A 26,261-nucleotide genomic window follows, 5' to 3' on the forward strand; every position below is an offset into this window, starting at 1 on the left:
AGTGGTAATGCACTTGCCTGGCATGCGCGGGCCGCTGGGTTCGATCTCAGCACCACATAAAAATAAAATAAAGATGTTGTGTCCACCAAAAACTGAAAAAATTAAAAAAATAACTAAAAAATAAATATTAAAATTCTCTCTCTCTCTCTCTCTCTCTCTAAAAAAAAAAATTAAAAACATCCCCATGAGGAGGGGGTTACTATTTCCATGCTGGACAACAGTAATGTTACTTATCTGTGATTACAACTTTTAGTAGTGGTAGAGCCCAGATTAAAACCCAGTTTTTTCAATTCTTGGGTTCAGAAAATATCACCCAAATGTCAATTTAGAGGCAGCGCTCAAGAAAGATTCATAACCTTAAAAGGTTAAGTGAAATGTTACCATATGACCCAGCAATTCTACTTCTAGGTATATGCCTAAGAGAAACGAAAATATGTAACTTCACACAAAAATCTCATATACTAATGTTCATGTAGCATTATTTACAATAGCAAAAAGGTAGCAGCAACCCAAATGTCCATCAATGAATAAATGGATAAACAAAATGTGATATATTCACCCAACAGAATATTATTCAGCCTTGAAGAAGGAAATTCTGATATGTTATGACCTAAATGAACTCTGAAAACACGCTAAGTAAAATAAACCAGATACAAAAGACAAAGGGTATGTGACTCCACCTAAGTGATGTACCTGGCATACTCAAAATCAGAGATAGAAAGTAGAATGGTATTTGCCAGGGACTGGGATAGGAGAGAATGGGGGTTTCTGTTTTAGTGGATACAGGGTTTCAGTTTAGGAAAATGAAAAGGGTCTGGAGATAGATGGTGTGGGCTGCCCAACAAAGTCAACGTATCCTGAAAACCACTGAACCGTATGCCTAAAAAATGGCTTAAATGGCCAATATTATATTATATAAATTTTACCATAAAAAAAAAAAGCCAGGCACATGTCTATAATCTCAGCAACTCAGGAGGTTGAGGCAGGAAGATCATAAGTTTGAAGCCAGACTGGGCAATTTAGCAAGACCCCGTCTCAAGAAATGAAAAGAACTGGGGCTCAGTGGTACAGTACCCATGGGTTCAAATGAACAACCACCACAACAAAAGTATAATTAAAAATAAGATGCCATCAAAGCATCCACACAGACTCTGAAGGTTCTAGGAGTTAATAAGACATCTACTGGGAAAAGTGTAAAATTTTAATAAAGAGTATAAAATAATCTGAATAAATGGAATTTATATATATTCTCAGAAGGGATTCCTTAATATTATAAAAATGACAATTCTCCCACATAGTCCATACATTTAATGTAACTTCACTAAAATCCAAGTTAAACTTTTTGAACTCAAAACTTAAGAACTTTAAACTGAAAATTTTAAATTTCTACAAATAGTTAAATCAACCTTTGAAGAAAAGGGGAACGTATCAGGTATCAAGATCTAGTATTGACAACACTATAGTAATAAAAACACTGTAGAATCTATACAAGAGCATACAGTCTGACTAAAGGAATGTACTGAAGGCGGCAGGGGCAAACCCCTGTGCAAATGGAAGCTTAGTTCGTGATATGGTGAGCATAAGGATCAACATGGAAAAGAGAGATTGTTCATCAAATGATGTTGAGAAACCCGGAGAAAAGTTAAGCTTGATTATTACTTAAAATCACACATAAACACAGTCTGTATATGTGAATTAGAGATCTATTATGCAAATAACAAAATTATAAAATGAATAGAAAAAATACAGAAGATCTTTGTGACTTAGAAATAAGAATGCATTTTTTTGGTGGGGATACTGGGCACTGAACCTAGCGACGCTTTACCATCAAGCCCCTTTTTTAAATTTTTATTTATTTTTTTTTTAGAGAGAGAGAGAGAATTTTTAATATTTATTTTTAGTTTTCGGCAGACACAACTCTTTGTTTGTATGTGGTGCTGAGGATCAAACCTGGGCCGCACGCATGCCAGGCGAGCGCGCTACTGCTTGAGCCACATCCCCAGCCCCCCTTTTTATTTTTTGAAACTAAGTTGCTTAGGGCCTCACTAAGTTGCTGAGGCTGGCCTTGAATTTGCAATCCTCCTACTTCAGCCTCTGAGTTGATAGCTTTATAGGTGAGCACCACCATGCCCAGCAAGAATGTATTTCTTAAATGAAACGTCAACGCACAGAGCAAAAACACTGATGGGGCCTTTCTCTTTCTGCCATTTAGGAGCCTGTGAAGGCTGCTGGGAACTGGACTTCTAAAAGCCAAAATGTCTGGAAGCTATAGGCTGGGTCTTTGGAACCAAAAGGAGTCTGCAGCTCCTTCTAAAATTGAAGGTGTTTATGCCAGAGATAGAGCTGAATTCAATTTGGGCAAGAGATGTGCTTATGTGTACAAAGCAAAAAACAGTAAACAAATAATGCCAGAGTGATCTGGGGAAAGGTGACTTCTGCTCATGGAAACAGTGGCATGGTTTGGGCCAAATTCTGAAGGAACCTTCCTTCCAAGGCCACTGGACACAGACTCCATGTGATGCTGTCTTCCTCAAGGATTTAAACTAGTTAAAATTAAATAAAAATGGATTCAAGGGGCTGGAGTTGTGGCTCAGTGGTAGAGCGCTTGCCTAGCATGTGTGAGGCTCTGGGTTCGATTCTCAGTACTGCATATAAATAAGTAAATAAAATAAAGGTCCATCGACAACAAAAAATATTTTTGAGCAATGGATTCATGCTTTTTTATTAAAAAGTTGATGAACCTGACTTTATCAAACTTAAGAATTTCTGTTCAAGGAAGGACACATCAACAAAGTTAACATAATGGTTCAGAACTGAAAATGACAAAATAATACAAACTAGACTATACAATGGAATCCTTCCAACAAAATAAAAGACTGAAACACCCAAAGAAAAGTAAGCACAGGATATGAATTGACAATTCTAAAAGTAGAAACCTGAAAGACTAACAGTCATATAAAGTGATAGCCAAACTCATTAACAATCTTGGCAATGAAACTAATGCTATGAACTATCACTTCACAATAAATAAGCTGGCAAAAACTACAAAGCCATGAAAGGCCAATGCTGGAAAAGGCAGAAATGCAGATTTAGAAACCTCATGCTTGTTGGAGAAGGAAAGCCAGGTGCAGTCCTTTGGGAACAATCTTGTTCTAGTCTCATTTTCTATCACCCTTAAGGACTTAGAACAGGTTGGTCATTGCAGTGTAATCTGTGCTGGCCAGAAGAGCAAGGCAATCTGGATGTCTGCCATGTGACAGGTAACTACACAGTACAGTAGGTATAACAAGCAGTAGATATGGACAGAAGACAGTGCAGTTGAAGATATCAGAGAAGACAAATCAACAGCTGCATCATTTACAGAGATTAAAAACACATGGCCAAGCGACAGTGGCATATGCCTATCTATAATCCAAGCTCAGGAGGCTGAGGCAGGAGGATTACCAAGTTTGAGGTCAGCCTCAGAAATTTAGCAAGACTCTATTTCAAAAAATAAAAAGGTCTGGGGATGTGGCTCAGTGGTAAAGGGCCCCTGGGTTCAATTCCCAATACCAATAAGCACACAAAACAATGCTACCCAATTTAGGTCAATATTGCACCATAAAATGGTCTGTATGAACCACATTCAAGTGGTTTCAGTGGTTAATTGGTTTCAAGTGGAAATAAAAAGGAATCAGTAAGCAAGAGAACAATTTTGTGTAAAGTAATGATGGTAATGTGGCAAAGGTAAAGAAAATACCCCTGTATAAGACCCAAAAAGTAGACTCATAGTATGGAAGAGCTGAACAAAGGAATTCGTGGCCACACCACATCATTCAGCCAGGTTCCAACCAAACAGGGCACACTAAGAATAAGATCAGTACCCGAGTCTCCAGGACATCAATGGCCTTGGCCTGACTGCTTTTGGCTGCCAAAAGCTGCTGCCTGGTATCCTCCAAATTCTGCTCGGCAACAATTTTCTGTAAGTTGAAAGACAAGTAAAAGAAAATAGTCATTTCTTAGAAGGCTGAGACAGAAGGATCACAAATGCAAGGTTAGTCTGGGCAACTTAGCAAGACTCTATCTCAAAATAAAATAAAATTAAAAAGAAAATAGGGATTTCTCCATTGAATAAGAGTTTATTGATGCCTACAACACACTATGCTTTGTGCCATGCACAGGGAACATATGCTCATTGAAAACCCCAGCAAACTGATAAATAATTCACAGATGGTAAAGTACACATAGATTTGGCACAGTTCTTTGTTCCCAAGGCTGGGGCAAATGACTAACAACAATTACAAAAAATTTTCAGCAGAGTGTAATAAGTTTCTGCAAAGAGGGCACATGGCTGGGGAGACAAGGCCACAAGGTAAATGGCAGTTCCTAACTGAAAGGCAGCCAGGACTGGGAGCATCCAGGGCAGAGGGCGATGACAGGGATGAGAAGGGCTTGCTATGTTCAAGGAACTACAACTCCTCACAAGCCAAAGAGATGATGGGTTTAGGTCAAGAATTCAGACTAGAAAGTTGGGCAAAAGGGCTGGATAACAAGAGGATTTTTAATGCTGCAAAAAGAAGTTTGAGCCAAGTGCAAGGCACCTGCCTGTAATCCCAGAGACTCGGGAAGATGAGGCAGGGGAACTGCAAGTTTGAGGCCAGGCTCAGGAACTTAGTGAGACCCCGACTTAAAAAATAAAAAGGGCTGGGGATATAGCTCAGCGGTGAAGTGCAACTGGGTTGAGTCTCCAGTATTGGAAAAAAAGAAGTTAAAACTTTATTCTGTATACAACATTTTTCAAAGTAGGGCCTTCCAAACCCTAGCATTAGATTTACCAGGGGTAGTTAGTTAAACTTGAGGCCTTATTTCAGGCCTACTGAAATGAGCATTTCTCAGGGTAGGGCCAGAGATATACACTTTAGTCAACCTCTCAAGTAACTCTTAGGCACTCTACAATGATGATGACTAAACAATAATAGTAATTATCTTTTGTACTAGGTATTGAATCCAGAATGCTTTACCACTGAGTACAGTTTACCTTTTATTTATTTAATATTTATTTGTCCCCAGTCCAGTTTACCTTTTATTTTGAGATAGGGTCTTGCTAAGTTGCTTAGGGCCTTGCTAGATTGCTGAGGCTGGCCTTGAACTTGTTTGTGATCCTCCTGCCTCAGCTTCCCAAGTCATCTGGACTATAGGCATTCACAACAGCATCCAGATACAATAATGTTTATAATATTAATAGATAACATGTAGTGAGATGGGAACATGTTCCAATCATCATTCTAAGCACTGACATATTGTCACCCATCTAATCCTAACAATCATTCTGTGTTTGGTACAATACTAAATTCAATTTTAATGAGAAGGAAACAAACACAAAGAGATTAAGTTACTTGCTCTAGGCTACAAGCTCGTAAGTAGAAGAAGCAAGATATGAACATGGATGTCTCATTCTAGAAATTTGGAACCCACATTATACTCACTGTAGACTGTTTAAGGGAATTGTGGAAGATGTTTAAGGGAGTGATATGATCAGAAGTGCTGTTTAGGAAGGTCGGTTTGGCAGTGAGGTGGAAGACTGTGTCAGAGGGTGAAGGAGAGGCTGATCCTGGACAGCCAGTCTGGAGCCTTCATGCACACTAGGCTAGCACTCTGGAAGCCTGAAGTACAACAGTGGCAGGAGAGATGGAGATATTCAGTTGAAATTGGAGACAGTATAAGTGATTCTACCCTAGGCTGAGCCCCAAGGGCCTGGCTTTGTCACTTTTTCATGATGGGGTCAATAACAGGGATACAAAGAGGAGGAGGGACAGAACACGGGCAGAGAATGACCTAAGACCTGAGGAGAAAGTTCACCTACGGTCACTGGGCAAGAGGCCAGACTATTCAATAGCCCCCTCAGCAGAAGTGCATCCCCTGCCCCAGGTAATTTTGCTCATGTCAAAGGGAGATGGTAGCTATTTCTTTGCCCCATAGCAGAGTGGGAAGGAAACAGTGCAGGAAGACAACACAGCTCAAGTTAGGGCATAAGTCACTAGGTGACCAGGGGGCCATCTGTTCACATGTATCTCTGAACAAAGCTCCTCTCTTCCCTAAGAAGCACACAGGGGGCATAAGACTAGTTTTTTTTTTTTTTTTTTGTGATGCTGGGGATTGAATCCAGGGGTGCTCTACCACTAAGCACATTCCCACCCTTTTGATTTTTTATTTAGGGTCTTGCTAAGTTGCTGAAGCTGGCCTTGAACTTGCAATCCCTCTGTCTCAGCTGAAGCTGGTCTTGAACTTTCAATCCCTCTGTCTCAGCCTCCTGAGTTGCTGGGCTGTTACAGGTATGTGCCACAAAACCTGGCCCCAAGGCTGTTTTTGATGAAAGCAGGACAATCTAAAGTAGAAGTGCCATGACACAGGCTTATAGGCTGGGATACCAGGGAGGCTAAGGCAGGAGGACAGCTTGCACACATGAGTTTGGGGTCAGCATAGGCAACAAAGCAAGACCCCATCTCAAAACAAAAACAAAAACAAAAAATCCCCCACAAAGTTGGAGCGTGCTCTCTTCTCACCAAGCTGCTTGCTGACCCTTTGACCTTCTGGTTTTGAAACTCTAGGACTTTTTTTTGGTGCTGGGGCTTAAACCAGGGGCACTTTACTACTGAACTACATCCCCAGACCTTTTTATTTTTTATTTTGAAACAGGGCCTTGCTAAGTTTTCCACAATAGTCTTGAACTTGTGATCCTCCTGCCTCAGCCTCCCGAGTCACTGGGATTACAAGTGTGCACCACCATGCCCAACAAACTTTAAGATTCATGAAACTCACCAAAGTTACAATGCCTTTCCAATACCTTCAGGTACAGAGTGAAAATTACCTCTCTCAGGAGTTCTTGCACATGTTCTTCTCCCGATAAGTTCTGTTCCAATCTCTTCTCCAAGGATGCAACCTTCTCTTGCAAATGTGTGATGAGTTTTTCCTTCTCTTGAGTTTCAGCAGTGACCTGCTCAGGAGAAAGCAGAGGTCATAATGAACCATAAGTCCTCTATCCCTTGCTTTCTGTCTTCTCTTGGGCCATGATGTTTACCTGGAAGTCTGTTCTCAACTATACCCTAGAAAAACTCACAGATAGAAAATCTTCCCTGACAACGGGACATAAGAGATGTCAGATAAGAACCCAGTGATTCTTAGGAATGCAGTTCACAGACTCAGGTCAGCAAAAAGCAAGCACTCAACCAGATTTAAGCAACTGACACCCTGGGAAGGAACAAAGCCATTGTCTGCCTCCAGAGCTAATCCCAAACAAGAAGATCCTAGTCTGTTCTGCCTCTTAGGACCTACTGAACAATGCTTCTGGAACTTGAGGGGCTGGATGAAACAGTGACATTGCCAATGTAACTGCTTTTAAGGCCAATGAGAGAATTCCTGCAACAAATGATGGTATTCCCCTGGCTTATGCACAGGGCCCCCAGCAGAGCTGCCTGCCTGGTATGAGACCAACACTGCCCACTTCAGTCTGTCTCCTTAGCAATGATGGCAGTGGTGGTGGTGGGAGATGGCATTAACTTTGTTACTTTCACTAATACCAATCTTTTAACACTGCTCAACGTCAAAACACAGGATCCAGAAGGCTTTAAATATCCAGGTTCTCAGATCTTTGGTGATCCCTGCATCCTGGATGTGTGTCCTCCTCTCCCACAAAGGCAGCATGGCGGCTGCCTCTCCCCTGGAGCTTACCTGCTCGCATTCACTCTGCTCATCCTAATCCTATGCTTCTTTTGCTCCATCTCAAGCCAAGACATTCATGTTCAGCTTGCAACCCAGTCAATTTTTGCTCAGAATAAGAGGTAGTCATCTTTTGCCTAGAGTTTTGAGAAGCACCTGCTATTTTGAGTTGTTGCTGGGGTGATAATGGAAGTAGCGGGCAGGAGGCTGATGAATGATTCACAGCCCTACAATTCATTAAAGTTTTATCAGGCCTAAACTCCATGTTTTGTCTTCGGGGACTGACCCACAAGAGTACTGAAGCGGGTGATGGAGACAGATAAGCAAATGCCTAGTTATACAGGAACACATTCATGCTGCAACGGGTGACCATGAGTTACTGTGTGAAGAACCAGAGAAGGCCCTCTGAACAGGCAAGTCCAGGTAGAATGGTTTGGGAGAAGCACCAGCACTCTAGATAGAGGGCAGCTCGGGTGAAGAGGTAACAAAGCTCCCCAAGACCATGAGGCTGGTGAGGATGGAAGAGCAGAGGACAAACCCCATGTCAGAAACCTGAACAAGGCAGATGCAAGCCATACGTCTTACAAGATGATGGTAGCTATTAGCTATATGAAAAACTACAGTCAGGGCTAGGGTGGTGGCTCAGTGGTAAAGTGCTTGCCTTGCATGCATGAGGCACTAGGTTCAAATCTCAGCACCACATAAAAATGAATACATTTAAAAAAATAAATAAATGAAATAAAGTTTCACTGACAACTTAAAAAAAAAAAACAACAAAAAACAAAACAACAACAATGAAACCCCTCCAGTAAAAAGAAAAAGAAAACAGCAGAAAAATGGGGCAAAGATTTGAGCTAGCACTTCACAGAAGAGCCTGAATGACCAACAAACTATGAAAAGATGCTCAACCTCACTAGTAATGTGGAAAAAGCAAATTGAAATCATGATGAGATCTTTCATATTCAGCAGATTGTCAAAAATTAAAGGTTTGACAATTTTACATGTTGGCAAAGAAGCAGCAAAAACTCCTACTACTGGGAGAAGTGTGTACATTATCAATAATAACTATAGAAAAAACCCAGGGCATTAGCTAATAAAGCTGAAAATGTACACATAATGGAACCCATGCTTTTTGGCCTAGAGTAACTTTTTTTTTTGTTTTTTGTACCAGGGATTTAACCCAGGGACACTTTACATCCCCAGCCCTATTTATTTTTTTATATTTTAATTTTATTTTTGCAATTTGTTTTGTAGTTGTTGATAGACAAGAATGCCTTTATTTTTTATGTGGTGCTGAGGATCAAACCTAGTGCCTCACGTGTGCTAGGCAAGCGCGCTACCACTGAGCTATAACCTCAGACACTATTTTTTATTTTGACAGGGTCTCCCTAAGTTGCTTAGGGCCTTGCTAAGTTGCTGAGGCCCTCCTTGAACTTATGATCCTCCTGCCTCAGCCCCTGGGATTATAGGCATGAACCACCATGCCCAGCCTTAAAGTAACTCTTGCACAATTTGATGAATATTTGCAACAGTATTATTTGTAGCAGTAAAGACCAGAAACACCCTAATATCTATTGTAAGTAGAATGGATAAATAAATGTTGTATGTCCATAATACACAGTTGAGAAAAGAACAAATGTTTTTTAGAAACATAATGTTGGGCACAAAAAAAGCAAGTTTTAGGGCTGGAGATGTGGCTCAGTGATAAAGCACTTGCCTAGCATGTGTGAGGCCCCAAGTTTCATTTCCAGCACCTTAAATAAATAAAATAATTAGGGGCTGGGGATGTGGCTCAAGCGGTAGCGCGCTCGCCTGGCATGGGTGCGGCCCAGGTTCGATCCTCAGCACCACACACAAACAAAGATGTTGTTTCCGCCGAAAATAAATACATAAATAAATAAAATAATTAAATTAAAACCAAGTTTTAGACTACCTATAGGATAATTTATTTCACTTATACAACAAGCATAAGAAATAAGATATTGTTTAGGAACAAAATATGAAAAAATTATAGAACGAAACAAGGAATGAAAAAATTATGAATAGAATTTACTTCTAAAGAAAAAGCAACAGAATGGCTGGAACAGTGAAAGATGCACAGGGAGCCACAAAGACAAACATTATCATTTTTCTTAACCTTGTTACATTTTCTACTTTATTCAAATTTTACAATACTATTTAATATACATTTAATATTGAGAAGGGCAACAAAAAACAATTCCACACTCATGATTTTCATGCTAAAATTGCGATTCCTGTAGACTAGCCATGCAGTTGTTCAAACCAGAAACACAGAAATTCCTAACACATCCTTTTCTCTTGCTCTCCTGTTCCCTTATCTACACCTTAGCAAGTTGATCAATCTCAGTACTTCCTAAATTTGACCAGCTCTTCAGCACCAGTCTTCGTCAAAGCTACCATCAGCTCACGGTGGACAACAGTACCAGCTTCCAACCTGGAAGGCTCTTCCAGTAGACCTCCTCCTGACTGACAAAGCAATATACTCTTCTTCCTTATTCTTTTTTTTTTTTTTCTTTTTTTGGAAGCTGGGGATTGAATCCAGGGACTTGGGCATGCGAGGCAAGCACTCTACCAACTGAGCTATATCCCTAGCTCCCTTCCTTATTCTTCTTCTTCCTTATTCCTTCCAGCCTTCTTCCAGGTCCTTGAGTGTGCTAAGCCTTTTATTTGTCTCAGGATTTCTGCTGTACTGTCCTCTGCTTGAAATTCTCTCCCATCATCTCTTCCCTTTCAGCCCCAGGAGCATGTCAAGTTTACTTCCTGGAGGAAACATTCTACGATTCCAAGACCAGATCTGAGTTCTTGTTTTCCTTCAGAGCACTCACCAAAGTTAGTCATTAAATATTTGTGTGATTATTGATTACGGTCTGACTTTATAGACCAAAAAAGGCAAGGGGAGTTCAACTCATCATGGTATTTCCAACAACCAGAGTAGACCCCAGAATACAGTAAGGTTCAACTAACATTTTTCAGAAAGAAAATATTAATATAACCATCATGTGACCATAGTCTGGACTTCCCTGAGCCTCTTTCTTCTAATTATAAAAGGGATGAACAGCTTTAACTGAAAGTGAAGGGTCCCCTGAATTCCAACAGTGCTTGTCTATTACACCCTTTCTCTACTGCTCAAATGGATGCTGTACCTTTCTGTCTTTTCTATCTCCTGATTTCCTAACCCATCCTTCACATTTCAGTTTCTCCAGGAAGACCTTTGTACTCCTGCCTGGAAACGTGCTCTCCCTAATGGTGTGTCTTCTGCACTTGAAACATCTAGTTCACTTATATAGAACTTATTTGTGATTCTTCTTTTCTTGTGGGTATAGGAGATTTGAGGAACAATAATATATATGTCTAGATTTTAAGTTCATTAGGGTCCTTGTATCAAAGTTGTTCATTCATGGAAGATATATTTTCTGGGTGCTTTCCATTTTGAGGTAATAAAATGCAGTAGAGTAAGCATAAATTCTGAGTAAACCTTAGACTACAAGGCTGGGGTGCAGCTCAGTAGCAGAGCATTGTCTAGAGAGGCCTTGGGTTATTTAACCTCCAGGACTGCAAAAACCGACATGGGTTAGAAGTCAATTTGATCACTGACTATGGAACTCTGAACAAGGTATGTAACCTTAGTTTCCATTTAGGTATCTCCAAATATGATAATACTCAGTAGGAAGGGGTATACAGACTTCAGTGTACATAATTCTTACTGTACTATAATATGCTGTAAGTCTCTGCCTCATTTGAAAGAAGTATTTCTCAAGAGATGAGAAGAGGGTGGGGGGCTCCATCTGATAGAGGATGTTCTGTCACAGGAGAAGGCTGCGCTGTCAAGGACTGAAAGAAGCTGTTGGTATGTAGAACCCAGAAGGCAGGAAAGACATTTGTTTCCAATGTAAGAGACAAACATATGACACAAATTGTTCTGTACAAAATGCCAATAAGAAACATCACCGAGAAACATTATTTTATACCCAATATTATTGTTACTGTTCACCTTCATATTCTTAGAATTTAGCAAAAGACTACAGTGGGAGAATAAATGTATGTTGACCAAATGAAAAACCAAGTTGTAATGATATCAAATTGGATTAGAGTCACGTTTGTCAAAGGTAAAACTCTGGCTACATCAACCAGAGCTGTTTTTTTTTTTTTGTATGTTTTGTTTTTTATGCTCAAGATGCATTATGTGGTACTGTAATACATATGGTATACGTTGATAATTCCTATCAGGACAATACTGTCCTCCATTTCAGTTAAGAAACCCTTGTTCTGCTGGGTGGCCATTTTTCATCTCAATGTGGCTTGGCTAGAACATGAAGTAGAGCAATATGAACTGCATGAGATACATGTTTTAGCAGTCATCCCAAGGACGAAATTTCTGATGGAATTTATTTTTAACCTCCACATAAGAATCTTAGGAAGTAAGGCCCACTATTCACTCACCTTTTGCAAATCAATGGAAAGCTGCTGAATGAATGCTTGGAGATCCTGTTCCTTTTGTTCCAGGGCTGTGATCTTATTTTCTGCACCTGCGTTGGAAGCTGTCACATGATCTCTTCAGTAAAAGGAAGCAGACAATGAACAAATTTGGATGTTTCATCTATAAACACACTCTCCAGAGGAAAAATACAGATAGTGCCTTATATATAAGGGCTGCAAATATTATTAGCCACATGAAGGTTATCAATAGAAAAGACTTCTTGGCTCTCTCTTAAGCAAAAGCCCAAAGACAAAAAGTCCACCCAGGTTTCAGCAAGAAATCCTAATATTTTTGCTTACTCAAAAACTTCAAAATTAAAGCATACTGAATTGCTCAGCAGGACTGGAATGATTCTAAGACTAGGTTCATGAAGGGGACAGAGGGTTGGTGGTGAGATGGCATGGAAGGCCTGATCCTAGGCAGGAAAGGACAAGTCTAGAGGTGTTTGCCAGCCCTGAGATCAGAAAGTGTTGTGATGAGCAATGGGGACAGGTGAGTGGGCTATAGATAGAGCTACACCAACACCTCTTCCCAAGGGCCCCACAGACCAAGCAAGAACCTCTGCTCTTCCAGCGCTGAGTAGCATCTCTGTAATTCTTCCAGCTTCTGCCTTAAATCCAATGACATCTGACTGGAGGTCATCAACTCTTCCTGGGTCTGACTAAGTTCTCTAGTTCGTGCCTCCAGCTCTTGCTCCATCTTTCCCAGACTTTCTTCTTTTTTTAAAAGCTGAAACAAACATATAAAAATTCACAAAGCTACTGCTAAGAAATGTATTTAAAAAAACATGAGTACTCAAATTTTTATAACATTTCAGTGGGATTAAAAGAGGGCTGAGCTGATGGGGTGGCATGAGCCTGCTATTCAGAGGGCTAAGGCAAGAAGATCATAAGTTGGTGGCCAGCCTCGGCAATGAGACTCTGTCTCTTATTTAAAAATAAAAGCAAAATCAAAAAACAATATAATGAAACTCTGTTTAAAAATAAACAAAAACAGAAGGCTTATAAGGCTAGTTACACAGGAAATAAACAAAAAAAAAAAAAAAGAAAGAAAAAGGAAAACATTTCAAATAGAACTTTCCCTTTCAATAATAAAAAAAAAAATTCAAATGTGATTAACACTAAAAACTCCCGGGGCTGGGCACAGTGGCACATGGTCTGTAATCCTAGAGGGAGAAACTGAGGCAGGAAGATTGCAAGTTCAAAGCCAGCCTCAGCACCTTAGCAAGACGCTAAGAAACATAGCAAGACCTTACCTCGAAATAAAAAAAATTAAAAGATCTGGGGATGCAGCTCATGATGAAGCACCCTGAGTTCATTCCCTGGTACCAAAAATAAACAAGCAAAAAAACCAAAACAAAACAAAAAAAAACCCCAAATCTACTAAGGTCTGTTTATCACCAATTACAGTGATGATTAACAAAATCAGAGTAAACAATCAGTGTTTCTTGTTCAGGAGTGTTATTCGGTATTGAGCTTCTTAAATAAAAGTGCATACCATGTGCTTGACTTTACTTAGTTCCTGTTGCTGGAAACCCTCTAATTCATCCATTTCATCTCTCTTTTGGAAAAGATTCAAACTCTGGTTCTTCACTTCCTGTAGCTGAGCTATTAAAAATCTTTTTTCCTGTATGGAAGAAGACATCAACTCAGACAATGAAAACATTAGAAATCTGTATTACACAAGTAGAATTCATAAGATAAGAAAATCTTGAGGAAATCTCATGCAAATAGATAGTAATGCATGGTTAACAGGAAGCATTACAGTATATGACCAATATGACATCACTTACAAATTCCTTCAGTAAAAAATAAATTTTAAGTGATAACTGTGAATAAAGAGAACAAAAGCAACAATTACTTAAAACTGTGCTCTTAAGTCTACTTGGCAATTCCATATACATGTTTTACATGTTTGCAAGTATTGACACATTGAACTGGCTGAAAAACATAACTGGAGTACAACTAAAAGTCCTAAAAAATTATAGAATTTAGCAAGGAAAAAAAAATTAAGACTTAGCCAGGCACTGTGGCGCACACCTGTAATCCCAGAAGCTCGGGAGGCTGAGGCAGGAGGATCGCCAGCCTCAGCAATGGTGAGGGGCTAAGCGACTCTTGGTGAACTGAGGTAGATTTTATTTGGTTAAATCCTAAATGGATCTCCTTTACCATAATTTTGAAAGATAAAAACATTTCAATGAGAATTCACTTCTCATATAGTAAGGGTTTATTTTAAGAAAAGTAAATCTGCTGGGTGTGATGGCACATGCCTGTAATCCTAGCAACTTGGTAGGCTGAGGCAGGAGGATTGCCAAATTCAAAGCCAACTTCAGCAATTTAGCACTAGACTGTGGGGATGTAGCTAAGTGGTAAAGTGTCTGTGGGTTCAATCCACAGAATTAAAGAAAAAAATAAATAAAAAAGAAAGCTTTACCCTAACTCTCATACCTCCATATTTAAGACCATCAATAACAATGCTCTGGATTTAGGATTTAGTTTTTTATTTTTCTTTTTAAGTTGTTGACAGACATTTAATTAATTAATTCATTCATTTTTACGTGGTGCCTCACACATGCTAGGTAAGTGCTCTACCACTGAGCCAAAACCCCAGCCCTACTTTTTTTTTTCTTCTAGTACTGGGGATTGAACCCAGGGGTGCTTAACCACTGAGCCATATCCTCAGCCCTGTTTTACATTTCAATTAGAGACAGGGCTCACTGAGTTGCTCCGGTCTCACTAAATTGCTGAGCCTGGCTATGAATTTGTGATCCTCCTGCCTCAGCCCCGTGAGTTGCTGGGATTACAGGCATGTACCACCACACCTAGCCTGGATTTATTTTCAAATAGAAGTTTCTTTGGAACTTAAATTTTCTGTATTTTTCCTTTCAGAAAAATGCTAAAGCATTCTGGTTGTTTAACATCAGACTTCTACAAAATGCACAAAGAAAATCCTGGCTTAATTTAGTGTTTTATGGAAAGAATGTAGCAATAATAAAACTAATTTGTTTAATAAAATTGATAGTGAATATACTTTGGAACTGAATATATCATTCTCAGAAATAATTTTTCTACCATGAAGAATAATTTAGGAGTACTCAATGATAGCAAGGAATGGATTAGGTAGCAGCATATAATTTGTGTTGAGAGCATTCGTTGTTGATTATTATAAAATTAAAATGTTTTTCCAATTGTAGGTTTGAAATTTCATGTTTATGTCTGAGAGCCAGAAACACATTACTTTAGGCATCTACACAGTGGTATATAAGTTATGACCCTAGAAATATTCACTTTTCCTCATCTCTGTCTAGCTAAAAAGTTCTCTTACCTATTCCATGCTGAGCTTTGAGAAATGCTCTCATTTCCCACATTCTATCATGACATGTTCCTAATACTACCACAGGATCAATTAGGGTCTTTGCAAGAAACAGCAGACTCAAATTAGCTGTTTTATTAAAACTTTGGACTGGATAAGAAAGTCCAAAAGAGCTGGGTACAGTGGCACATGCCTATAATCCCAGCGGTTCCAGAGGCTGAGACAGGAAGATCTTGACTACAAAGCCAGCCTCAGCAAAAGTGAGGCACTAAGCAACTCAGTGAGACTCTGTCTCTAAATAAAATACAAAATAGGGCTGGGGATGTGACTCAGTGGTTAAGTGTCCCTGGGTTCAATCTTTGGTACCCCCAACCCCCCAAAGAAATTAAAAAGAAAGAAAGCCCAAAAGAGATAACATGCTAGTACCAGCTAGGGCCAAATGGGTGAAGAGATCATAAGAGATATGTCCAAAGATCCAACTGAAGCTGTGACTTTTGGCCAAAGGATGCAAGGAGCCCACAGAAGACACAGTTGGGGAATAAACATTCTGACCACATTACTTTCCCCATGGGCTGAATCTAGTCAGAGGCCAGAGGGTACACAGAGAGGGGCGTATCAGGAAGAACAACCAAAGGCATTCTGCACAGCCAACAGGACAGACAAATTCTAGAGGAAGGCATGAACTGTTCAAGTCGATGTCTACTCCTACAAAGCCCTGTTCCAGGAGGTGGTATTGCAGTCAGTACTGTATAGTGACTACCAGAAAAAACATTTCCAAGCCCCAGAGATAAGACCAACATGAATAAGACAAAAATTAAGATGAACTAACCTTTTCAAGCTGATCCATCTTTTCTGACCATTCCTAAAACAAAACAAAAAAGTACAGTTTCCAGGGAAGAGTATTTGAAATACTAGGATTTTCAGAAAATAAAACATAATCCTCCCCAACCCCCAAAACAACCAACCAATGGACAAAAAAGAAAAAGAAAGAAAGAACGAACTAGGAAGAACTTGGTAATATTAAAAATGTTAAAGAGTCCTGAAGAAGAAGAAAATGAACCTTATATAAAATTCTAGAACACAAATATAAACCTGCAGATTTTTGCTAAACAGGGCACCCACATAAAGCTGTATCTGCTGTTTTCATGCAGCTTTTAGCTTAATCCTGAGAGTTTTCCCATGGGTACTGTTATTGCTTCTTGCTTCCTGGGAGTGGGCAGCTGGAACCAGCTGAGTTGATAACTCTGCAACTGATGTTTAGAAATGAATTTACTGAAAGTGGCAGGGAGGATTATCAGCAATACCGGTAATTATTTTCCTTCTTATCTTGCCTTGACTAAAATGCTTTGTGCCTTCTGTTATGTGTCAAGGGAAAAGGAATGATACCCTTTATTCAATAACCATTTTAAAATGGGGGAAAATAACCAATGGTATAGAAGGCTGGATTGCCTACAATCAGAACCTACCAATTTAAATTATTTTTTTATTTGTATATACTCGTACTATAGTTATCCACAGAGTATTGGTGATTTTTTTTTCTGAACAGAAAATGTCCTAGGAAACAAATCTACACTTTAAGACAAACTGATCACTGTACCCATAAAATTAATTATACATTTTCTTAGATCAAATAATAATAAATTGATCCTTTCTAGATAAATTAGGATGATTATAAAACACTCATGTTTATCTCAATTAAAATGACATTATCTTGAGCAAAATATACTTTATAATCGTTGAAATAACCAGCAACAGTATTACATTCCTTTCTTATCTTTTATCAGGCAGTTTTTAGAGAATGCTTCTGTTGAGGTTAAGAAATTCTCTAAGGTGGGCACAGTGGAAAACACCTACAATTCATCTACTCAGGAGACTGAGGCAGGAGGATCACAAGTTCAAGGCCAGTCTCAGCAACTTAATGAGACCCCATCTCAAAATAAAATAAAATAAAAAAATAAAAAGCCTGGGATGTAGCTCAGTGGTAGAGCACTTGTCTAGCAGGTGTCAGCCCCTGGGTTTAATGCCCAGAACCTAAAAAAAAAAAAAAAAAAAAAAAAGTCCTCTTATATAAAGGTGAGTGTCTGGGGTCAAGGCTCTGAGATAGGTGTGTTGGGAAGGCAGAAACCATTGTCTTTATTTGGGGCTCACCATTAGGTTTTAGACACACCATTCATGTTCTCAAGTTTACAAAGCTACACAGATACAGAGGATTATTCTCTCCCATTTTGGACATGTCATGATTAAAACTATAAAGTTCAACTTTACAAAAAACGGTCAAATGAAACCTTAAAGAACATACATATAACTTCTTTTCTCCTAGGTTATAAATATTTCCTACCAGATTTATGTCATAATTTTTGAAGTCATGTCACTAAGTGAAATCTTTCCACCAGTCTTGGGCAGGCCACATACAAAATACCTGGTCCTTTCTGGCTAATGCCAAAGCCAGTCCTTCTGCCATTTTGGCTCTGTTGGCTTGGAATGTCTCATTCTGCTCTTGAAATTTCCGCATGGAAGCTGTTAACAAAGAGGCTCTATTTGAGATATGGAAATACTTCAGAAATAGCATGACAAAAAGCCCATGTAATTACTTTACAAATGTCACCAGACAAAAAAAGGCCAAGGTCATATATGTGAGGCTGGGAAACCCTGCTCCATCTCAACTCCCAGAAGAACCTTTGGCCTTGGAAACAGGCCAGGGTTCTATTTGCTTGTTTGGTCCCTTGTTGTTTTGTTTTCTGTAATAGCAAAGTGCACACACTTAGGAAGATGTCAAAAGGTGACTTTTTAAGTGGTACAACAACAAAACACTTTCTGTAAGTTGCCAGAAAACAACAATGCTGTTGCTAAAAGACAGCTGCTACTCCTTCATCAGAACCAGAAACAAAACCAAAAAGAAACTATTTTATTTATCTTAAAAAATTTTTTTTAGTATATATAGTATCAACAAAGACTCAACTCTCTACTTCTATTTGCATTTTTTGGAATAATACCCAAAGGAGAATACAGGACTTAGGGTACATTAATGAAAGTGTACATTCAACTTTTGAGGTGTGATGACAGAGCTCTCCCTATTGCCCAACACAGCAGTAATGAAGCTATGGTTAGAACCCAACATCCAGGACTAGATTTTACTAAAAACTAAGGCCAGCCTATAAATGGCTCAACTGTATAGGGACAAACTGACGCACAGATGACCCCTTCATAAGCAGCGTGCCCAAAAAGCAATGTAAATACAAGTTCACATTTAATAATATCAGATAAATGTCATATCAACCTGATTCAGAAGTACATTACTTATAAAATAAAGATATGAGTTCTGATGAAGGACAAATTTAAGAATATACTGTTTTATTTCAAAAACTAGCCCTAAAAAGATTGAGAAAAGCAGGAAATGAATACGTACAATCCTGGTGCTTTTCTAATGCAATTTCAAGCTTCTCTTTTATCTTCTGCAAGTTTCGGACCTGTTCAGCATAGTCTTGGGTGAGGAGGGTGACGCACATACCAGGAATGGACAAACATCAGGAAAGGAAGTTAATTAAACAAAAAAATGAATGAAAATGATGATGATTTTCTCAACCTGAAAACCAGTCCTGTTAAGGAAAGCTAGGCAGATAGCCTCCCATTAACAATGAACAACACAGGTGAACAGGTATAGTACAAACTGCCCACAGTATAAACAGTGAATGCCAACAGGTAGATTCGTTTAGCCTTGATAGTGAACAAGAATTAGTCTGGGCCTAGTCATAAGAAATACCCTGCTATGAAAACCACATTATTATCCCATTACTTAGTTTCAAGTCTGAATGTTCACTTCTCCTTTTGGCCTTAGCATAGGACAGATCAAGGGAACTTACTTAAAGCTCACTTGTCACCCACACAACTCAGAACAGTGGTTAGGGCAATAGCAAGCACCCTGGCATGGTACTGTCTCTATAGTGAAGGTACTTAATTCTATAGACAAGTATCCAGGAACTGTGTTCCCTATGCCATACCAAAGGTGAAAGTCAGAATTAATTATCTGGGTAGCCAAGGACGACAGCATAGTATTGTGAAAAAGTAGATATAAGTTCAAATCTCAATTCAAACCCCCCCTTGGCTGGGGACCTTAGGCAAAGTATTGATCCTAAGTATTAGTTTCTTTAAGTACTAAATAATAATATTAATCGTACTTACTTCAAAGAATGCGTTAGATAATAAAGTATTTCATATGCCTTAAAGCTTGGCCCACAGTGCTCAATAAAAGGTAGGTTTTACTGTACTGTTAAATTCACACTAAGCCTGTAGGACAATATCCATGACATTAAGTGGACTCAATAAATCTCAGCTCTCTTCCCTGTTCCATTACTAACATAGGTTAAGCCTGTTCTTTAGGGAAGGTACATATTACTTTATCACTATCTTCTCAACATTAAACACATACTGGTTACTTCACCTCTGTTGCTGATATCATTTCTGAGCAGGAGTAACAGGAGAGTACTAAGAGAGTTTCAAGCAGACTGTAATTAAGAGTATGGACTCTAGCATCAAGAAAGTCTGAATCTGGACTTCAGCTCTATCACTAAATGCTTGTGTGACCTTGACTCTAAGTTTAATAAGGCTACTCTGAAAACAAAATGATTAAGATGCTATGAATCTTTGATAGCTATACAAATGTAAGGATCTTACATAAAATTTGGTGAATTTTGGCCTTCTACTTTCACTCCAATAAAATGGGCATAAGGTCAAGGGACAAAAAGAGACACAAAAGCCATGGACCACTTTACAAGATGAAGCTGTCAAAATATATCCACGGGCAGAGACTACAATGAGAGCTCACAATTCTATCACAAACATGCCCTGTGCAGGCAAAGGATATATGGGAGCTATGTAAATTGTAAACTGCACATGAAGACACAATGAGCATTACAGCTTCTATAGAAGCAGGAGTTGAAGTTAGAAATTCCATTGAAAATTGGCCTGAAAACCCAGAACAATACTTACACAGGTGATATGAGCTAAAGCAATGGGCAACCTAGCAGCGACCCTCTCTAGAACTGATGAATCCAACATTTGTTTGGTCATTCCATATAAACATTATCCTCCGCCCCTCTCTACCTGAGAGTAAGCTATGCTAATGGTGGAAGATAGTCAAATCTATTCTGTGTGTGCTTTAATACCTTTTATGTCCATGGCTAGAAACCTCAGGAGCAGAAAAATAAGTTTGAAAAAAAAAATAGATGTTCAAATTTAGTTTTGAATTGACACTATTCAGTACACTAAAAAAATAAGAGGATTATTCCTTTCTGACTAAGGAGATGAATATTATGTCAAAATAACTATAAAGTTTATCCTATAGGCTATTTCATAGGGAGAAAGAGTCAGACAAGATAAGTTTCCTGTTGTTCATATTTATGACTTCTTAGACATACCAGAAAGTCTGGCCTCTAACTTCCGGATCTGCTCATTTCTTCTCAAAAGTTGGGATGAAAGATCTTCTCTGGAGCTGCTTCCATCAGAAGCCTGTTGGACAGGCAGACAGAAGGAGAGATCATATTCATATGTGTTTTTTTTCCACTAGTATGAAATGCAACAATTCTTCTTCTTTTTTTGTTTGTGGTGCTGGGGATCAAACCCATAGCTTCACACATGCTAGGTAAGCACTCCACTACTGATTCACATTCTCAGCACTAACAATTCTTATTTTAGGTTTGGTTGCACTTTAATTATGATTGCCAAAAAATTTCACATAAGTGGCCCCAGCTTCTCTAGCTATCAAGTGAAAGCAACGCTACCTGCCTCTGTAACATGAAGGTGAGATGAGATACAGTAAGTCATGTGTGTGCATGCTACTGGAATAAATGGCAGCAAATAAACCCACTGCAACCATATTCCACCAAGAACAATACAAAAAAAACCATCACTTTAGAGCTTGGGGTGTAAGCTCAGTGTTAGAGTACTTGCCTAGCAATCTTGAAGTCCTGGTTTTGATTTCTAGTACCACAAAAAAACAAAAACAAAAATAATAAATCACTTCAATTTTCCAAGGATTAAACTCCTGGGAAAAGAAGGGAGGGTTCTTCAACAAGGGATCAAAGTCTTGTCTCTGACTAAGAGTCTATGTTGATATTAATAAAGCTTTAGTATTCTCAGGTATAAAACAAGAGAATGTCATCTAAGGCTCTAAAATCCATCAAAGACTTTAGCATATATCATTCAATATACCAATATATTAATTAAACATCTATTCTCCCCAAAACCCAGATGATGATGATAATGATGATGATGATGATGATGATGATGATGATGACCTGCAGTGTTAGGGATTCACCTGGGGACTTGTGTATGCTAAGCAAATGCTCCACTACTGAGCTATAATGCCAGGCCCCAGATTAGTCTAAAACTTAAAGTATTATGGTTACTTTGGGCATTATGTGTTACTGCTAATAAATAACTGACTTTAAGCCAGGCACAGTGGTGCATGCCTGTAATCCCAGTGGCTTAGGAGGCTGAGGCAAGAAGATGTTCAAGGCCAGCCTCAGCAACTTAGTGAGACCCTGTCTCTAAATAAAATATGAAAAAGACCTGGGGATGTTGTTAAGTGGTTAAGCACTCTGGGTTCAATTCCTGGTACCAAAAAATAAGTAAATAAAAACAAAAAATTTTTACTAGCTGGGCACTGTGGTGCAGGCATGTAATCCCAATGATACAGGAGGTTGAGGCATGAGGATCCCAGTTTGAGGACAGCCTCAGAACTTAGTGAGGCCTTAGGCAATTTAGTGAAACCCTTGTCTCAAAATAAAAAAGGAGGCTGGGGTTGTGGCCCAGTGATAGAGTGCTTGCCAAGCACATGTGAGACCCTCAGTTTGATCCTCAGCACGGCATTAAAAATAAATAAAATAAAGATATTGTGTCCAACTACAACTAAAATATAAATATTTTTAAAAAATTAAAAAGGGCTAGAGGTATAGCTCAGTGGTAAGGTGACTCTGGATTCAATCCTTAGTATACCCCCCCTCTCAAAATCTTTTTACTTTTTTTTTAAATATCTTTAGTTTTTATTTATTTATTTATTTTATGTGCTGCCGAGGATCAAACCCAGGGCCTCAACCATGCAAGGCAAGTGCTCTACCACTGAGTCACAACCCCTGACCTTGTTTACTTTTTTAATACCTTTATTTTATTTATTTATTTTTATGTGGTGCTGAGGATCAAACCTAGGGCTTCGCATATGCTAGGTGAGCGCTCTACCACTGAGCCACAACCCTAGCCCCCTCTTTTTACTTTTTTAAAAATGTTTTTATTAAGGCTGGGGTTGTGGCTCAGTGGTATCGCACTCGTCTGGCATGTGTGAGGCGCTGGGTTTGATCCTCAGTACCACATAAAAATAAATAAATAAATAAATAGATAGATAAATAAAATATTGTGTCCATCTACAACATAAAAAAAATTTAAAAGTGTTTTTATTAGTACATTATAGGTTTTTTTTTTAAGAGAGAGAGAGAATTTTAATATTTATTTTTTTAGTTTTTCGGCGAACACAACATCTTTGTTTGTATGTGGTGCTGAGGATCGAACCCGGGCCACACGCATGCCAGGCGAGCGCGCTACCGCTTGAGCCACACCCCCAGCCCCAGTACATTATAGTTTTACATAATATTGGGGTTCATAACCATACGTACATTGAATATAATTTGCTACATTTTAGTCCCCAATATTTCCCCTTTCCCTCTCTCTTCCCTGTTCCTCTTCCTCTACTGGTCTTCCTTCTACTAATTTATAGTTCATTTTAAAATTACTGTTTAACAGAGACATATAAAGGTGAAATTCATTGTGGTATATTCATATATTATATAACACAATTTGGTCAATTTCATTCTGTAGATCCTCCATTTCCCATCCCTCCCCTCAATCTCCTTCTCTACTTCACTGATCTCCCTCTTATTTTCGTGAAAACAAAACACACTTTCCACACTTATTTTGGTCTAGCTTTTTCATATGAGAGAAAACATTTGACCCCTTGAGTTTCTGAGTCTGGCTTATTTCACTTAGCATGACGTTTTCCAGTTCCATCCATCTACCAGCAAATGCCATTATGTGATTAAAACTCCATTTTAGGGGGAAAAAACCCTATTTCATTGTGTATATATGCTACATTTTCTTTATGCATTTATCTGAGCTGGTATTTGAGCTGGTTCCATAATTTGGCTATTGTGAATTGTGCTGCTATAAACACTGATTTGCACTGGCATATATCTCTATGGTATACTCATTTTAGTTCTTTTGGATAAATACTGAGGAGTGGGATGCCTGGATCATATGATGGTTGTTTTCCTAGTCTTTTTTAATTCTTATTACTAGTCTTTTTACTTTTTATTATAAAAGTTTTGAAAAGAAAGAAAAGCTGGGAGAATGGTTTATTTTAACAATGGTCCATGTTTTCTCATATTCTTATTTCCTGAACTACTTAAAAAAACAGGCATTATGACATTTCATCCTAAATATATTGATAAATATTTCTAAAAAATGAGGACCTTTTCTTGATAGCCATAATACCACTACCATACTTAATAAAACTTACAATAATACTCAGTCTTCAATCACATTTCTCATTTTATCCCCAAAATATTCTAAAAGATGGTTGAACAATTCATAATTCACTTTAAATATTTATTTATCAGTCATTTGCTCATCTACTATTTACTGAGCGTGAGTACTGAAGACTGGTAAGAAGAATCTCTAGAGTCAAAAGACCAGGTTTAAAGTCCCTGCTTTACCACTTAATGCTGGAAGAACTCCAGCTAATTATTCAACTTCCTTATGTGTTCCATTCCTGTAAACTATTGTTTACGGGGTACATCCTTCCTGCAGAATGCCTGCAGGCATTCTGTAAACTATAATAACAAATATGGTCTACCTTGCTGAGCTGAGAGAGGATTAAATAAACTAACACTTGACAAATTTGTGAAACAGAGCATGGCATATAGTCAGTTTTAAGTATGTCACCTGATACTAGTGTCTTGGTCTGTTCAGGCTGCTATAAGAAAATACTATAGGGCTGGGGATGTGGCTCAAGCTGTAGTGCGCTCGCCTGGCATGTGTGCGGCCCGGGTACGATCCTCAGCACCACATACAAAGATGTTGTGTCCGCCGAAAACTAAAAAAAATAAATATTAAAAAATTTTCTCTCTTTAAAAAAAAAAAAAAAAAAGAAAATACCATAAAGTGGGCACTGTATAAGCCACAGAAATTTATTGCTCATAGTTTTAGACTCTGAGAAGTCCAAGGTAAAGGTTCTGGCAGGTTCAGAGTCTAGGTAGTGCCCACTTTCTGGCACCATGTAGCTACGTTCTCACATGGTGGAAGGGGACAGGCAGCACTCTGGGCCCTCTTTTATAAGAGCACTTATAAAAGTTCTCTTATAAAAATTAACAAACTAATCATCTCTCAAAAGCCTCACCACTTGGTACCATCCCATTGTTAACTGTGGAGGGACATAAACATTTAGACAATAAAATTAGCAATGTAAGAAATTATTGATTATTACTGCTAGTGAGACTTACTAGGCCTCAGCATCATGCCAAGCATTAGGAACTGTGGTGAGACAGGCTCTTCCTAAGACAGCAGCAGTAGCAACTGGGAAACACTTACCAAGAGCGGGGTACTATGCTAAGTGCTTTATACACTATGAAAAAAAAAAGTTAACAAGACCTGAGACTGCTATCATTAAAAATATCTTTTTGAAGAGTTGGCCCATTGAGGCAACTGAGGACTTGTACTTTGGTAACATTCCCATAATTCCTGATAAGAGTGAATGATTGTGTTCAAACTATTTGTGCATAAACACAGTTTCTGCCAAACGCCTTTCCTTCTGGAGTCTTGGATTTTGGTACATGTTAGGGAGATGTCTACACCACCAGCATCTAGTAAAAACCCTGGACAGTAGGTCTCTAATGAGCTTCCCTACCAGCCATTTTACCTCATTGTCATAAGTCACTGCATGGGGAATTAAGCAAATCCTCTGTACTTCACAGCAGTTGGAGCTGTGCTTGGCCCCCAACTCTTCCCCATGCACCTTCACCCTCTGCTGATTGTGCTTTCCATCCTTTCACTGCAAGAAACTACACCATTGAGTTCTGTGAGTACTTCTACTGAATAATGGAACTTGGGGTGATTGTGGAACCCCTGACATAATACTTTAATAAAGACAGACACAGGTATTATCCCCCAACTTTTTTTTTTTTGTGTGGTATCAGGGATTGAAGTCAGGTGCACTCTCTACCATCAAGCTACATCCCCAGCTCCTTTTTGAAAATTTTATTTTGAGACAGGGCCTTGCCAAATCGCTGAGGCTGGCCTTAAACTTTTGATTCTCCTGCTTCAACTTCCCAAGTCACTGGGACCTATCTCTATTTTACAGATGTGGAAAGTACAGTATAGAAAAATTAAGTAATTTGTCCACAGTCACGCAATGATGATATAGTAGGAACCACATTCAGGTCTGACTCTATATCTGACCTGAGTTCCTAAGAGCTTCACTTTATTGCCTCTCATGAAGCTCCCAGTTTTAGCAGCAGAGACCAACAACCAAATTGTTACTACTAATGTAGTATAACAGGTACTACCACAGAGGTAAGCAGAAGGTGAGGCACCAAACTCACCCAGAAGGGTGAGGGGTCGGGGTAAGAGAGAGCAGGGTTGAGGAGGCTTCCATGAGTAATATGTGAGCTAAGTCTTGAAGGCTGCAGAATCTGTCAGAGGAATCCAAGAGTGA

The 26,261-nt window shown here is 38.8% G+C and overlaps 1 protein-coding gene across 11 annotated transcripts in view; it reads right to left on the bottom strand.

Moving 5' to 3' along the window:
• The window catches only part of Golga1 (golgin A1), a 57,509-nt gene that overhangs the window by 26,005 nt on the left and 5,243 nt on the right, over positions 1 to 26,261 (bottom strand). For 9 of the 11 annotated variants that reach the window (XM_046451920.2, XM_046451925.2, XM_046451921.2 and 6 more), the window contains 9 exons: positions 20,920 to 21,010; positions 18,912 to 18,986; positions 17,925 to 18,022; positions 16,335 to 16,367; positions 13,691 to 13,819; positions 12,753 to 12,922; positions 12,157 to 12,268; positions 6,848 to 6,973; positions 3,864 to 3,959 (listed from right to left, as the gene is read on the bottom strand). In XM_046451920.2, the coding sequence (XP_046307876.1) occupies positions 3,864 to 3,959; positions 6,848 to 6,973; positions 12,157 to 12,268; positions 12,753 to 12,922; positions 13,691 to 13,819; positions 16,335 to 16,367; positions 17,925 to 18,022; positions 18,912 to 18,986; positions 20,920 to 21,010 (930 nt within the window). Of the gene's footprint in view, positions 1 to 3,863; positions 3,960 to 6,847; positions 6,974 to 12,156; positions 12,269 to 12,741; positions 12,923 to 13,690; positions 13,820 to 16,334; positions 16,368 to 17,924; positions 18,023 to 18,911; positions 18,987 to 20,919; positions 21,011 to 26,261 lie in introns of all 11 variants that reach the window. The other 2 variants (XM_058581737.1, XM_058581738.1) reach the window with 2 other exon arrangements.

The sequence above is a fragment of the Marmota monax genome, unplaced genomic scaffold, assembly GCF_021218885.2.
Source record: "Marmota monax isolate L192 unplaced genomic scaffold, Marmota_monax_Labrador192_F-V1.1 WCK01_AAM20220418_F8-fsc00020, whole genome shotgun sequence".
In the NCBI taxonomy this organism is placed as follows: Eukaryota; Metazoa; Chordata; class Mammalia; order Rodentia; family Sciuridae; genus Marmota; species Marmota monax.